The 14628-nt window shown below is 37.2% G+C and overlaps 1 protein-coding gene across 6 annotated transcripts in view; it reads left to right on the forward strand.

Moving 5' to 3' along the window:
- Positions 1-14628, forward strand: part of LOC107847250 (chromatin structure-remodeling complex protein SYD) — a 61094-nt gene that overhangs the window by 26085 nt on the left and 20381 nt on the right. For all 6 annotated transcript variants that reach the window (XR_007046915.1, XR_007046916.1, XM_047399081.1 and 3 more), the window contains exons 7-21: positions 716-882; positions 979-1043; positions 1127-1768; positions 2185-2372; positions 5075-5172; positions 7110-7295; positions 7415-7595; positions 7674-7868; positions 7985-8028; positions 8258-8314; positions 8445-8541; positions 8686-8858; positions 8963-9176; positions 9309-9431; positions 9518-9607. Coding sequence is in view for 4 of the 6 variants with exons in the window: in XM_047399081.1 (XP_047255037.1) it covers positions 716-882; positions 979-1043; positions 1127-1768; positions 2185-2372; positions 5075-5172; positions 7110-7295; positions 7415-7595; positions 7674-7868; positions 7985-8028; positions 8258-8314; positions 8445-8541; positions 8686-8858; positions 8963-9176; positions 9309-9431; positions 9518-9607 (2520 nt within the window). In the remaining 2 variants the exon portion in view is untranslated. The remainder of the gene's footprint in view (positions 1-715; positions 883-978; positions 1044-1126; positions 1769-2184; positions 2373-5074; positions 5173-7109; positions 7296-7414; positions 7596-7673; positions 7869-7984; positions 8029-8257; positions 8315-8444; positions 8542-8685; positions 8859-8962; positions 9177-9308; positions 9432-9517; positions 9608-14628) is intronic.

Genomic DNA, 14628 nt, shown 5'->3' on the forward strand with positions numbered 1-14628 from the left:
AGCATAAGTGCGGATGTAATAGAACATAATTATCTACATTATTTCACATATCCCATTTTGAAATTCAATTTCTAATGGATTTTGCATAAAAAATTGTTGAAGCTTATTTTGGGGAGGAAATTAGCTATAATCGCGATAATATACATTGTCAATAGGGTGCCAGTCTTTTCGTATCATCAGTTTTCTGATCATTTGGTTTATATGATGTTTGGAGATGATGGTAGAATTGTGGATTTTGGACAAGAAGTTACCATGGATCTCTTATGGGTACATACATTGAACCTCATAACGGGTTGTGTCGGGATAAAACAAATACTTTTTTTTTGGAAATGAGTGCATATCTCATTTTCTAAATTCATTTAATGTTTTTCCTTTGGGGAATTTGCAGTATTAAATCAAAGCCTTGCATTAGCTTTTCTGCTCAATTGTTGTTTTCATTTATTCAATTTTACAATTTATGTTCATGCATGAAGGAAACTAATTTGATTTTGCATTCACCTTTTTTAAGTAATTTAGTGCTCAACTTATTCTTATGCATACAGACTCTGTTCCCTGACATCATAGAGTGGCATATGAAGACAATATAATTGGAAAATACCGTTATTTATTATACTCAATGAAAACAATTCTGGTTGTATTTAGTTGGTTTTCTTTTTCAGCAATATTCATTTGCTCTGTGTGCTTCATCTTTTCCTTAATTGGTTTGTGTCAACAGGGGGGCATGCCCAACCATGTCCCAGAGAAGAGTGTACTTAGAAGTGAAACAATCAGAGATGCAGGGAAGTTGCCTAGTGCTGCTCAGGCTCCTGTATCTGCCATGCCTTTCAAAGAACATCATTTGAAACAGCTTAGAGCACAATGTCTTGTGTTTCTGGCTTTTAGGTATGTAGGATGATCTGTTAGATTTTAGCACTAGTCATTATGCAAAGAATTTTTTGCTTCCAGCTACCACAGTTTTCAATATCTTCCCACTTATAGGAATGGTTTAATTCCAAAGAAGCCTCATCTTGAAATTGCACTTGGAAACGTCTATCCCAAAGAAGGTATCTGCTGCTTGACTATTTTTTCTTGCGCTGATTAAAATGTCTTATAATCTGTCATGTCATGAATATTTGATGTTCCATAGATCGCAGAGAATTGGTTGACCATAAAGGAAGGGAGCAACTGGTTACTGACCAAGGCTGTGCATCTGAAGTCACACGGACAGTTGGAGGAGCTGGTGAAACTGACAGGCTTTTTTCTGGCCCTACGCCTTCTGGAGTTCTTGCCGAAACAAATTCGTCAATGGAGGCTGAGAATACAAACTTGATGGAAGATAATGGTCAACTTGATCCGACTGGGCATGCTGACGAAAGGAGACCTCAAAGAAAGATGAGAATGATTCAGGATGCTGAAGTGCCTATCCAAGATGCCACAGAATCACAGGCATCGGCTCTTAGAGGAGTTCCAACTGATTCGAAATCCTTGCCTCCCTATAATCATGAGCATGCTCTTGCAAATACTGAACAGTTTGGAATGTTTCCCCAAGTTTCCTCTTTTATGGGCACAAGCAAGCAAATGACTGTCAATACCCATGTATCGGGCCCGCTAATGAAAGATAATCAAAATCTTGTTGATAGCAATGCTCCAGGAAATCGACATGCTGATAGTAACTTGCCTAGTTTACCCTTAAGGCAACAGTGGAAATCTGTTCCTGGAGTAACTAATCAGAGTCCTGCAACAATGCAAGTGAAGGATTCAAATATAATGCTGAAAAATCTGTCTCAAGGTCTAAATAATACCTCTTATCTATTTCCTTACGAAAGATCACCTCCCTCCGCCTTTTTTTTGGAACTTAGTTTTAGCTTTGGAGATCTAAGTAAAGACCAACTTTTTCTGCTATAACTTGCACAGATGCAGATTCCACCTTTCTTTTTGTTTCTTTCTTTTGCCATTATGGCTTGGCGTGGTCACATCCTGTCCATGGGATTGATTTCCAGTTTGCTGAGTGTACATACATATTTATATTTGCATGTATATCTTTACCAAAACATAATTATATTTGCATGCGTATCATTACCCCCCCAAAAAAAAATAAAATAATAATAATAATAATATATATTTGCATGTATATTTGTATGATTAGTTACTGTTCTAACATCTGTACATTAAGTTCTAATATTTGTGCACCTAGTCCATTTACAGTGCAAGAAACAGATCAAGAGGATGAAAATATTTCAGCATCCACGGATAGGTTATCATCTCCACGGCATACAATGATGGAGAAATGGATTCTGGATCGACAGAAAAGGAAACGTATTAGTGAACAGAAATGGTCGGAAAAACAGCACAAAACAGAAGAAAGAATTGCTGCCTGTGCAGAGAAGTTGAAGGTTTGCTATTGAAAATCCTTCTTCAATGCTCTTGTCAGAATTTTGTGTAGACTGGATTTTGTGGTGAGCTTTGTTGATACTGATTAAATTCGGGACTGCTAAGGGTTAATTCTGGTGGAACGTGATTCCATGTTAGCTTCTTCATGAGAGTTTAGTAGATAAGATCTTATCTACTTATCTAGGGTGTGACTGGCTGGTCAATGAAGTGTGTTGATGAGGTCTCAGGTTCAAATTCTAGCGGAGGTGAAAATACTAGATGATTTCCTCCCATATGTCTTAAGCCATGATGAACAAAGTTACCTGAACCTGTGCTGGTGGGAAGTAGCAGGTACCCAGTGGAACTAGTTGAAGTGCCCACAAGTTGGTCCGGACACCACAATTTTTTTTTTTAAATAATCCTGTTTACTTATCTATTCAAAAGGTATTTAATGTACTGGCTGGTCCATGACTCGTTGAATCCTCATGTTAGGCTTTACTAGAGCATTAATTCACCGAAAACCACCAAGCTGTGTCTGCACCTCTTTTTTTGTGTATGTGTGGGGGGGCTCTTACCTTGCCAATGAAACTAGTGATTTAGCTGGTGCATTTTTTGAGTAAAACAATAAAACTTCCAATGTTACCAGTGTCAAAAAAAAACAATAAAACTTTCTGAATCTTCTCGTGTTATGCCATTTGCTCAGGAGTTCTTTATGTTTTACTTTGGAAGTTTGGGATATTGTACTTCCATGTTGATTGGTCTTTTGGGCATTGATTATGCTCCCCAAAGAAAGAGAAATAAATAGGAGATGTATACAAGCACAGATAGGACATGGTAAGGATTCACCAATGAGATCTTTTCAAAAACTGAAAAGATTATATTACCCACATTAAGTACAAGAATGGCGTAAATAGTGACTACACATTGGATGCAAGCTTCATGTGGAACAATTTTAGGCTTTATTCTAACCATTCTAGTGTCATCATGTTTCTTTTGTTACACTGCATAGAGTGATTGTGTTAGAAGAGAAAGAGCACAACCTTTTCCCACTACAAATTTGAAGTGCCAAAATTGCTCAAAACTAGAGTTGATATTATCCCAACCATTAAGTTGCCCTCCTGAGGATTTAAACAGAAAAGACTGCACATTGAGAACCAAAGTTGTTTATCTCCCTCAGTGTAATTCCAGAGATTCTCAATAGTTTCTTAATTCCATTTTAAAATGGTCAAAGCAACTACCAACTGTTTAGTCCGTGCAGATGAACAAAAACTGTTTGGTTGGTCATTCTTCTACCTTAGCTGCAAATTGGTAAATTAAACTGCATAATGAGCGCAAAATGATGTCACTACTACAGCAACAACAACATACCCAGTATATTCCCACCAAGTGGGGTCTGAGGAGGGTAAGTATACGCAGTCCATACCACTACTTCAGATGAGAGATAGAGGCTGTTCCGATAAACTCCCGGCCAAAATAAAACAATCCAGGCAAGGAATAGTAAAAGGACAAGATATAATAGAAATCAACACATCCAATAATACCATAAACAAGATACACCAAGTAATACAACAAATGATACAACATCCTAAACTCATACTAGCCTTCTATCCTAATCCATCTCCTCCACAACTTCCTATCTAGGGTCATGTCCTCGGTAAGTTGGAGCTGCTCCATGTCATGTCTAATCATCTCTCTCCAATATATCTTCGGTCTACCTCTGCCTTTGAAACCATCCCTAACCAACCTCTCACACTTCCTCATTGGGGCATCCGTGCCCCTCCCCATAACATGACCGACCCATCTCAACCTCGATTCCCTCATCTTGGATTCTACCGAAGCCACTCCCAACTTATCTCGAATAACCTCATTTCTAATCCTATCTTTCCTAGTAGACCCACACATCCACCGAAGCATTCTCAACTCTGCCACCTTTATCTTCTGGATGTGGGGCTTCTTAACAGGCCAACATTCCGCCCCATACAACAAAACCGGTCTAACCATCACTTTGTATAACTCGCCTTTAAGTTTAGGAGGTACCTTTTTGTCACACAAGATTCTGGAGGCGAGACTCCATTTCATCCACCCTACCCCAATCCGTTGAGTGACATCTTGATCAATCTGCCAAGATAATAAGCGAATTGAAGCTGGAATCTATGACTTTAATGTTGCATTGGTGTATTCTTTATGGATCCTATGTGTGTCTATGACTTACTTTATGATTTCGCTAAACTTTGCATAAGCTGTTTTGATGCATTAGAACCAAAGTTTTTGAGAAGATGATTTCTTGTATTTTTGGATAATTCTACATCCCATGGGAATACAGTGGGTTTGTTGTTGTTGTTAGATTTCTTGTATTTTTGGATAATTCTACATCCCATGGGAATACAGTGGGTTTGTTGTTGTTGTTGTTGTCTACATCCCAGGAGAATTGGGTACTTATACATTGAGTCCTATGACTAATTAAAGAAAGAGAATCAATACAATAACTACATTGGACTAACATATTCATTCTCCTATAATTAAGCTAATCAACAAGATTCTCTAATTAAGCTAACAAATCAACACAAACCATTTGATGGTATACTCTTCCAGCGTGTGATACACATGAGTAACTATTATAAGCATCTTTAATGTACGACCTGATTTATGTGATAATGACTCTTACATCCCTGTCAAGTTTCATTGCTTGCTTTGTGATAAATACTCGTCTTCATTTATGTGGCAGGAATCTGTGAGCTCCTCTAAGGACATCTCTGCAAAAACGAAAAGCGTCATTGAGCTGAAAAAGCTTCAATTGCTGGAGCTGCAGCGTCGTATACGGAGGTGATCAGTCTTGGTTAACTTACTTTTTGTGCATAGTTAGATGACTTGATGTATTCCACATTGTTCTTACTGTCTAATTTTCTAATTATGCCTCCACTAATGGATATCATATTTTCTAGGAAGGGTGTCACATAGTCAACAAATTTGAAATTTTTGTGGTTAGCTTTGAATTATCTGCAAATTCTGTATATATATATATTCCACATTGTTAGTACTGCAAGTGGTTTACAGCCTCTCTGACCTCTTTAGGTAGCGGTACGGACTCTGTGCATTCTACCCTCCCTAGATCCCACTTTGTGGGATTACACTGGGTATGTTGTGGTTGTTGTATTTTAGTACTGCCTTGATTTCTAATTTTTCCTTCCCTAGTAGACACCTGTTTTTCGACGAAGTCATTTTGCAAATTCGTTTCCTCTTCTATAATATGTTATAATTCTCTTTGAGATTTTGTTGCATCTATGCCACTTTGTAGCATTTGCCAAATTTTGAGATGCTTTGCACAACTCTTTTTGCACTTTTCTAAAGTACAATTATGTTAGCATGATATAAGAACGATGGCCAAATAAGTTTGTTGGGTCAAATCAAGAGAGGCAAAGCAGTAAATATATGATCAAAGAAGAGTGAAATCAATGAAAATGTTACTATACAAACAAACATAATAAAAACTTTACAGTACTTCCCATGTTCAGTTTCAACTTTTTTCAAATACAAGTATTTAATTTTCTGGTATACTTTTTCCAATTTGGTATTGGATTCATTTTCATACCGTTTACGCTCTCAGTGTAAAATACTTTATAAGGTGGATAATGAAGAGTATTGCATATTGTGAGTATTATGTAATTATGAATATTATAACATGTATAATTTATTCGACCCTTGTGGTCGGCCCCTTCCCCGGACGGCCGGACCCTACGCTATGCGCAAGCTTTAGTGCACCGGGATGCCCTTTTTCTTTATATAATTTATTTGACCGTCCTTTTGTGAATAGAATACACGTAAGTACCTCAACACTAATGTGGTTTTGGAGGTCTTTAAATAAGCACGTACTGGTTAAAATCAAAATCTTAAGTATATTACTTGAATGTTGGAGTAACTATTTAGCTAGTTACCAACGAGTACGACTAACCTTACTAAGATGATAACGTACAGTTTAAAATCTGTAGAAATTATACGTATTATGATTCCTGTTCGATAAAAGAAGTCTTCTTTATCATATATAGTCTTTCTGTAAAAAAATAAGGAAACTGAAATCATTTATTTTGAAGCGATAAGAGAATTGATGTGTGTTCAGATGTTTGTTTTCACAATAAAATTATATAAAAATCACCCCCAAAAGATAATTTCTATATCTTAAACTACTTTAGATGTCACGTCCCAAATTAGCCCTTAGACGTGATTGGCACCTAACATTTACCATTGGTCAGGCAAACCAAATTTCCATATTTTAAACATTAATTCGTAACATTTAATAAATCAAATAAGTGCCCAAACAATATGATAATTAATTAGGAAAAAATTAGTCTCTCGAAATATTAATTTGGAACGCTTGCCCAAACCAAACATTAGATCATGGAGCATCTAAGAGATTGTGCATGAGTTTGTATGTCGGGCATGTAAACCCAAAACAAAGGAAATAACTAAAACTAAACTAGGTAAAGCTGAAATGACGGCCTCCACAAACAATGTGGTGACTCAACAACAGAATCCACTTGACAAAATCTTCAGCCTCTAGCCTTGTGCAATAATGGTATCGGCATGGACATGCACGTAATGAGTGATTTATACATAAATATAACCCAGATCCTCGACCCACCACTTTAAATTCTGGAACAAGGTTAGAAAATGTATACACAAACGAGCACAAAAGTAATATGCACAAACATATATTTCTATAATATGTGTACAATTCTTGTGACCTTGTGACAATCTCTTGACAGTGAAATTCTCAACGATTTTTTCAAGCCAATAGCAACTGATATGGAGCGCTTAAAATCTATCAAGAAGCACAGAATTGGGAGGAAATCAAAGCAATTTGAAAGATATGAACAAAGAATGAAGGAAGAGCGTCAAAAGAGAATTCGTGAGAGACAGAAGGAATTTTTCAGTGAGGTTGAGGTTCATAGGTATGCAGTTACTTTCATCCTTAAGGTTAATCATATGACTTTGCTCCTTTAACAGTAAAGGACTAATGACTTCTTTTCTGATTTTTGTATTTTGTTTTCTTTGTTATTCTGAACTCCAGGGAAAGATTGGAAGATATATTCAAAATGAAGAGGGAACGTTGGAAAGGTTTCAATAAGTATGTGAAAGAGTTCCATAAAAGGAAAGAACGGATACATCGTGAGAAGATTGACAGGATTCAGCGTGAGAAGATTAATTTACTGAAGATCAATGATGTTGAGGGATACCTTAGAATGGTTCAGGTATGGCATGTCTATTTTCTCTCTCAGGGCGGCAATTTGTTCCGCTTATCCTGATAAATGCTTTCACACTGCTTGTAGGATGCTAAGTCGGATCGTGTTAAACAACTACTAAAAGAGACGGAAAAGTACCTCCAAAAGCTTGGATCCAGATTAAAGCAGGCTAAGTCAACTGCGAAAAAATTTGAGGCTGACATGGGTGACAATAGAAACTCAGGTGTGGTTGAGGAGGATGAAATTAACTTTGGTGATGAGGATGAAACAGACCAGGCTAAGGTTCGTTCAGAAATTGTCTTATATGGTTAAATTTACATATTGCTAGCCACATGCTGCTGTTCTATGCTCGTCTATGTCATTTCCTGATTTTCTTATACGTTTAATTTTGCATGCAGCATTACTTGGAAAGCAATGAAAAATACTATATGATGGCACATAGGTAATTCCTGCATATAATCTCTTACATGATCTTGTAGGACTTGATGCTATTGATACTTGCAGTTTTTTTACTTGAATCTACATTCTTTTGAGGCTTAGTATGGTTCCCATTCTTGGGTTCTGATAAATAGCTGTTATTGATTTGGCTGATTCAACTTTGTAATCTTTTCAATGTCAGTATTCAATCTCTCTGGTTGAGACACTAAATCAACTAAATTTATTTTCTGCAGTGTAAAGGAGACCATCGCAGAGCAGCCTAATTCTCTCAAAGGTGGAAAATTACGAGAGTAAGTTTTTCATTTCACAATTGGTTGTCATCGCCTATCTATGTTCGTGAGTGTGTTTTTTATATTTAATTTTCCGCTCAGGAGATGTTTCTTGCACCTATAGTATGTTTAATCTTGATTCTTCTTTCAGGTACCAAATGAATGGATTGCGATGGTTGGTTTCTCTCTATAATAACCATTTGAATGGAATTTTAGCTGATGAAATGGGACTCGGTAAAACTGTTCAGGTACACTAATGTGTAATTACTCTATTGGTTACTTTTGCTTGATTCCCTGTTTATAAAGTTCCTTTAGTTCTTTTATAGTTTACTTTAATTTCAAAGTTTTCTTCTCATGAATTTTTGGAGGATCTCACAAAGACAACTTTGTAGGTTATATCTCTAATGTGTTACCTGATGGAAACCAAAAATGACAGAGGACCTTTTCTGGTGGTAGTGCCATCCTCTGTCCTACCCGGATGGGAGTCAGAGATAAGCTTTTGGGCACCAGATATGCTCAAAATAGTTTATTCTGGACCGCCAGAGGAGCGGAGGAAGCTTTTCAAGTATGCTATGTCAATTATTTCATACTGTTGTCTAGAAAATCTACTATTGTTTTGTTACTTCCATTTCATTCATGCTATACTTATTGGGGAACTTGTCTTTGCAGGGAAAGAATTGTTCATCAAAAGTTCAATGTTCTTTTGACGACATATGAGTATTTGATGAATAAACATGATAGACCAAAACTAAGTAAAGTACATTGGCACTATATCATAATTGATGAAGGGCATCGCATAAAAAATGCTTCTTGCAAGCTGAATGCTGATCTGAAACACTATCGCAGTAATCATAGGTTGCTGTTGACGGGAACCCCTCTTCAGGTTTATATTGTCCATGAAATTTTTTATTTCTTACATTTTCTTACATGGCATATAAGCATGATATACTACTTATTCTTTTGTTTCTTCTGGTGCTGATGTGATCTGAATGTATTTATTAATCTGTCCATGTAGAACAATCTTGAGGAACTCTGGGCACTACTTAACTTCCTTTTGCCAAATATCTTCAATTCATCAGAAGATTTCTCACAATGGTTTAACAAGCCATTTGAGAGTGGTGACAGCTCACCTGATGAAGTATGTTTCTTACAGTTTCCACTCGGAAGTATGACTTGTTGCTTGAGTTATTTCTGATCCGATTACTTTGCTTTTCCCGCTGTTAGGCTTTGCTCTCAGAGGAGGAAAATCTTTTGGTCATTAACCGCTTGCACCAAGTTCTGCGTCCATTTGTACTTAGGAGATTGAAACACAAGGTATATCTCTTCATCCATACTATGCACTTCCTCTATTCAATTGGTTGTCTCAATCTATGTTTATCAAATTTCATTATTGGAGGATGCTTTTTATGCTCCTTTTCTAAAATCAAAAGCTTTAATTGATGCCCGATGCAGTGTAGTCCCACAAGTGGGTATTTGAGAAGGGTGCGGATCCAAGAGTCGAATTTGTCAAAATATAAATTTTAAGATTCGGGCTGCGAATTCGAATATGGATACGGGTGCGGGGATTCAGCTAAAAAAAATCAAATATTATAAATATAGAGCTATAAAAGTATTCTAAAAATAAAAAGTTAACTATAATTAAGAGTACTTTTTCCTTTTTTCAATGTTAGGGCAACTTACGTTTAATTATCTATTAATATACATTTTTTTATATCATAAAGAATATAAAATACAAAAGTCGACTGCTATCAGTCCAATAAACTGACATGCTGCTGTCTTTTTTTTATTAAACAAATATTGATATATATATATATACACAAACAAATAAAACGACGATGCCAACGACGGTGGCACATCGACAACGACGGATTATTGACGACGACGATGATGGTGGTTTCTTGTCGGCGGTGGTGGCACATCAACGCCGTCTCTGTTTCGGTGGTCGCTGGTCGGAATTTTTTTCGTAAGTCGCCACTCGCCGGTTAATTATTCAATTTTCCCTTCATAGTTCTTCGTTAATTTGGTCAACGTCTCCGAAATTGTTTGACCGAATCGGAGACGGCAGAAGCACCCGCACCCGCCTCAATCTCAAACGGCCGAGTTCGAGTAACATAGCTGAAAAGTAGGCCGAAATGAAGGTTAACTAATTTGTTGATACACACTTGGAAACCTGACAACTATTGCTTTCTAGAGACAAAGCTGGAAGGCAACATTGATCCTTTAATCAAACAATCTGAGCCAATATAGTAGTAGAATTTTGTTGCTTGGTGTTGAATGGGGGAATGAAAATACTTTGGGATAATAGGGTCTGGAAAGAAAAAGGTGATCAACACTGGGTCTTCACAATAATGGGTAACGTCTCAGCGTCAACAATTTCTCATGGCACTTGATTGGGTGTATATGGGCCAAATACCAGACAAAGATAGAAATTAACTATGGTGAGAAATTGTAGCGTTAAGAGCGATGTGTTAGGTGGTCAGTGATTTGTGGTGATTTTAACACGATCAGATTTGTGAACGATAGAAGAAGTTGCAATAGAATCACAAAAGGTATGATAGGTTTTTTAGAACTTATTGAAGATATGGAATTGTTTAATCCTCCCCTTAATGGAGGTATTATTACAGGGGCTAAGGATTACCTTTGAAGCTTATTCCGGGTTAAATAGAATTCTTTTTCAACTGGATGTGATGAAGAACAGTAGTACTACTTAGAATCCCCTATGATCATACACCAATTTAGTTACAATGTGGTCATGGTAGGAGTCTAAATCTTATTCAAGTTTGAAAATTGGTTTTTGGGGGGGGGGGGGGGATTTCAATGAGAAAGTGAAAAAGCTTGGTTGACTTATTTTATGCTACCAAGATGGATATTACTCAAGAACTGAGATTCTTAAAAATTAAGTTGTAGAAGGTAAATATATTTATGGCACTGGAAGAGATGCCAAGAATGAAGGCAGAGGTCGAGAGACCTTTGGCTTAAGCAGGGGACAAAAACACCAATTTTTATTGGACGCGGGCTTGTTATCCATTACAATAGTTTTGGCATGTAGATACTATCTAAATTTTTTCACCTATCCTCACATTGTACATTAATAAATGTTGTAGACCAAGCTCACTTTGTCATTCTCTTTTAACAAGACCTAGGCTGCTTAGGTGATACTACACCGATCGAGGCTTTATTCTCTTAGCAATAACAACACCAACATACCCAGTGTATTCCCACAAAGTGGGGTTTGGAGGGATGTAAAGTGTATGCAGTCCATACCACTACTTTGGATGAAAGAGAAGCTGTTTCCGGTAGACTCCTCGGCTCAGAACAGATAACAGTATAACAAACAAAAAACATAAAAATAAACAATGAAATGAGATAATGCACCGCTAGATAATAAAAGAAACAAGACACCGATAGAGTAATACTATAAACTATCTATTCGAGATCACAAACATCATCAGAACACTACGAACAAGAAACTACATGCACGGATACAAACAAAGCACTCCTCCCTACTAATATATACACATTCCTATCCACTAATCATCTACCGTTATTCACGTCCTCCATACCTTCCTATCAAGGATAATGTCCTCCGTAAGTTGTAACCGCTCCATGGCATATCTAATCACCTCTCTCTAATATTTTACCGGCCTACCTTTACCCCGCCTAAAACCATTAATAACTAGCCTCTCGCACCTCGATACGAGCATCCGTGCACCTCCTCATCACATGCTCGAGCCATCATAACTTCACTTTCCGCATCTTGTCTTCTATCGAAGTCATTCCCACCTTCTCTCGAATAATCTCATTTCTAACCATTTCTTTCATGATAAGTCCACACATTCATCTCAACTTCCTCATCTCCGCCACTTTCAACTCTTAGATGTGGGAGTTTTTAACTGGCCAACACTCTGCTCCATACAACATAGCCGGTCGAATTGCCGCTCTGTAGAACTTACCTTTAAGCTTAGGAGACACTTTCTTATCACACAAGACTCTCGAAGCGAGCCTTCACTTCAACCACCCTGCACCAATACGGTGCGTGACATCTTCGTTAATTTCTCCATTTCCCTGAATCATAGACCCAAGATACTTAAAACTATCCCTCTTCCGAATAGCCTGAGAATCCAGCTCCACTACCACGTCAGCTTTTTGAATCACTAAACTTATATTCCAAGTACTTCGTCTTAGTGATAAGCCTGGTGCTTTAGCATATGAAGATAATGTAACTTAGTTCCTTAGTATCAGATAGGATAGAAGCAGTAGGATATAAGCAGTTATCTATTAGTAGTTGTTAGTAGTTACTATTAGTAGTTGTCTAGTAGTTATCTACAGCAGTAATTGCTTATCTTAGTTTAAATAGGAGAATCTGGTAGTGTTTTAAGAATAGAAAGAAAAATATTATTATTGTCTTTGTATTTGGAGATTTGTCCACTCCATACGGACTTAGTTATTGGTTAATATAGTGTTTATGATCCTTCCTTTAACCAGTAAAATTTCACTTTCTTTAGCCAGTAAAATTTCATTCTCTATCTCTTCTGCACCCTAGTTTCTATCATTGGTATCGGAGAAGTAAGATCTGCCATGGTTAATAAACGGGCTAACGCTTCCTATAGTGAACCTATCATGTCGACTCCTGATCAGATCAGTTGTTCAGCCAACAACTGACTACTATAGCAGCAAAAATTGGAAGCCATGGATACTTTGGCTGCTGATGTAGCTGCATTAAAACCTCAAAATAGTCAAGAATCAACGAGGAAAATTTAAAGTTTTACTAGAAGAAGGTGAGGTTGATAGCACTTGAAAGTATCAAGAAACTTATCGGCGTCCTCACACAAAGATGGAATTTCCAAAGTATGAGGGGGGAGGTCCTAGAGGTTGGATTCTGAAAGCAGAGAAATATTTTCAAAATTATCAAACACTTGTTGATTGTAAGGTTGATGTGGCTTCAATGTCTTTGGAAGGAGATGCACTAGATCTTTTTGCTTGGATCAACAGTGAGAGAACCATCTATTACTGGGATGAGTTGGTTAAAGTTATGCAAGAAAATTATGGACCCGCTGAGTTTCACAATCCAGATGAACACCTGTGTGAATCCAACAGACTGGATCAGTGTTTGGAGGAATTTGCCAAACGGGCAGCCCGTGTGCAAAACTGGCCAGAACTGTTTGCTTGGAGTTTTCCTTAGTGGGCTCAAAGAAGACCTTCGCGTAGACGTTAGGATTCACAAACCTCGATTTGTGTATAAGGTAGAATATGAAGGAAAACATGGACCAAATCGGTCCAATAAGGTAACCGATTGTCCTTCTATATCACGACCTTCATCAATTGGAACTTGCTCTCCAATCGCTTAAGAATCCTTTAATTTTCGGTCATTCCGTCAACCAGTACGCTCTTTTCAACAATCATCGCTTCCAAACATTCATCCTCTATATTTCGAACAACAAATTCGTTGGGAAAAAGGCCTATGCTATCGTTGTGGAGACAAGTTTGCCCAGGTCATCGCTGCTGCAAACCTGGAGCATTTGCATCTTTGGAGTTAATGCAAGAGAACACACAGTCTCTTTTTCACCTTGAGGACAAGGCGATTTTTCAGGGGGAATGCACTGATAAGATTGCTACTTTAGCATGTGAAGATAATGTAACTTAGTTCCTTAGTTTCAGATAGGATGAAGTAGTTATCTATTAGCAGTTGTTAGTAGTTTTCTATTAGTAGTTGTCAATAGTTATGTGTAGTAGTTATCTACAACAGTAACTGCTTATCTTAGTTTAAATAAGAGAATCTGGTAGAGTTTTACGAATAGAAAGAAAAATATTATTATTGTCTTTGTATTTGGAGATTTGTCCACTCTATACGGTCTTGGTTATTTGATAGCGGAATCAACCCACAACACGGAAAAAAGATACAAAACACAAGAACAAGAAGAGAACACAACACCCAAAGAGGAGACACAACCCGTAGGACCTCCTTTTGGTAACAAACCAGCCATCAACTCAACAATAACAAAGAGAAATCACACCAAGGTAGCAACTACACGAGATGAACAAGAGGAGTAACAACAAAGATAACAAGAACCAACAGTTTCACTAATAACAACAACAAACGATTACAAGAAGTAAAGATAGGTAGTGAGACATCAACTCTTACAAGAACTAATAACTAAGAACTTAAGTGTATTTCAAACACTAAGACCCTTAATAAATGTAAAAAGCAACACTGACACTCTTACAATGACACAAGAGGGCGTGAACCACTTAAGCACCGGCTTTTCTAAGCCCTAAACTAACATGTTACACTCTCCATAGAAAGAAAAAAGGTGTTCCAAAATGTGTGTTACAAT

The sequence above is a fragment of the Capsicum annuum genome, chromosome 11 (assembly GCF_002878395.1).
Source record: "Capsicum annuum cultivar UCD-10X-F1 chromosome 11, UCD10Xv1.1, whole genome shotgun sequence".
Lineage (NCBI taxonomy): Eukaryota > Viridiplantae > Streptophyta > Magnoliopsida > Solanales > Solanaceae > Capsicum > Capsicum annuum.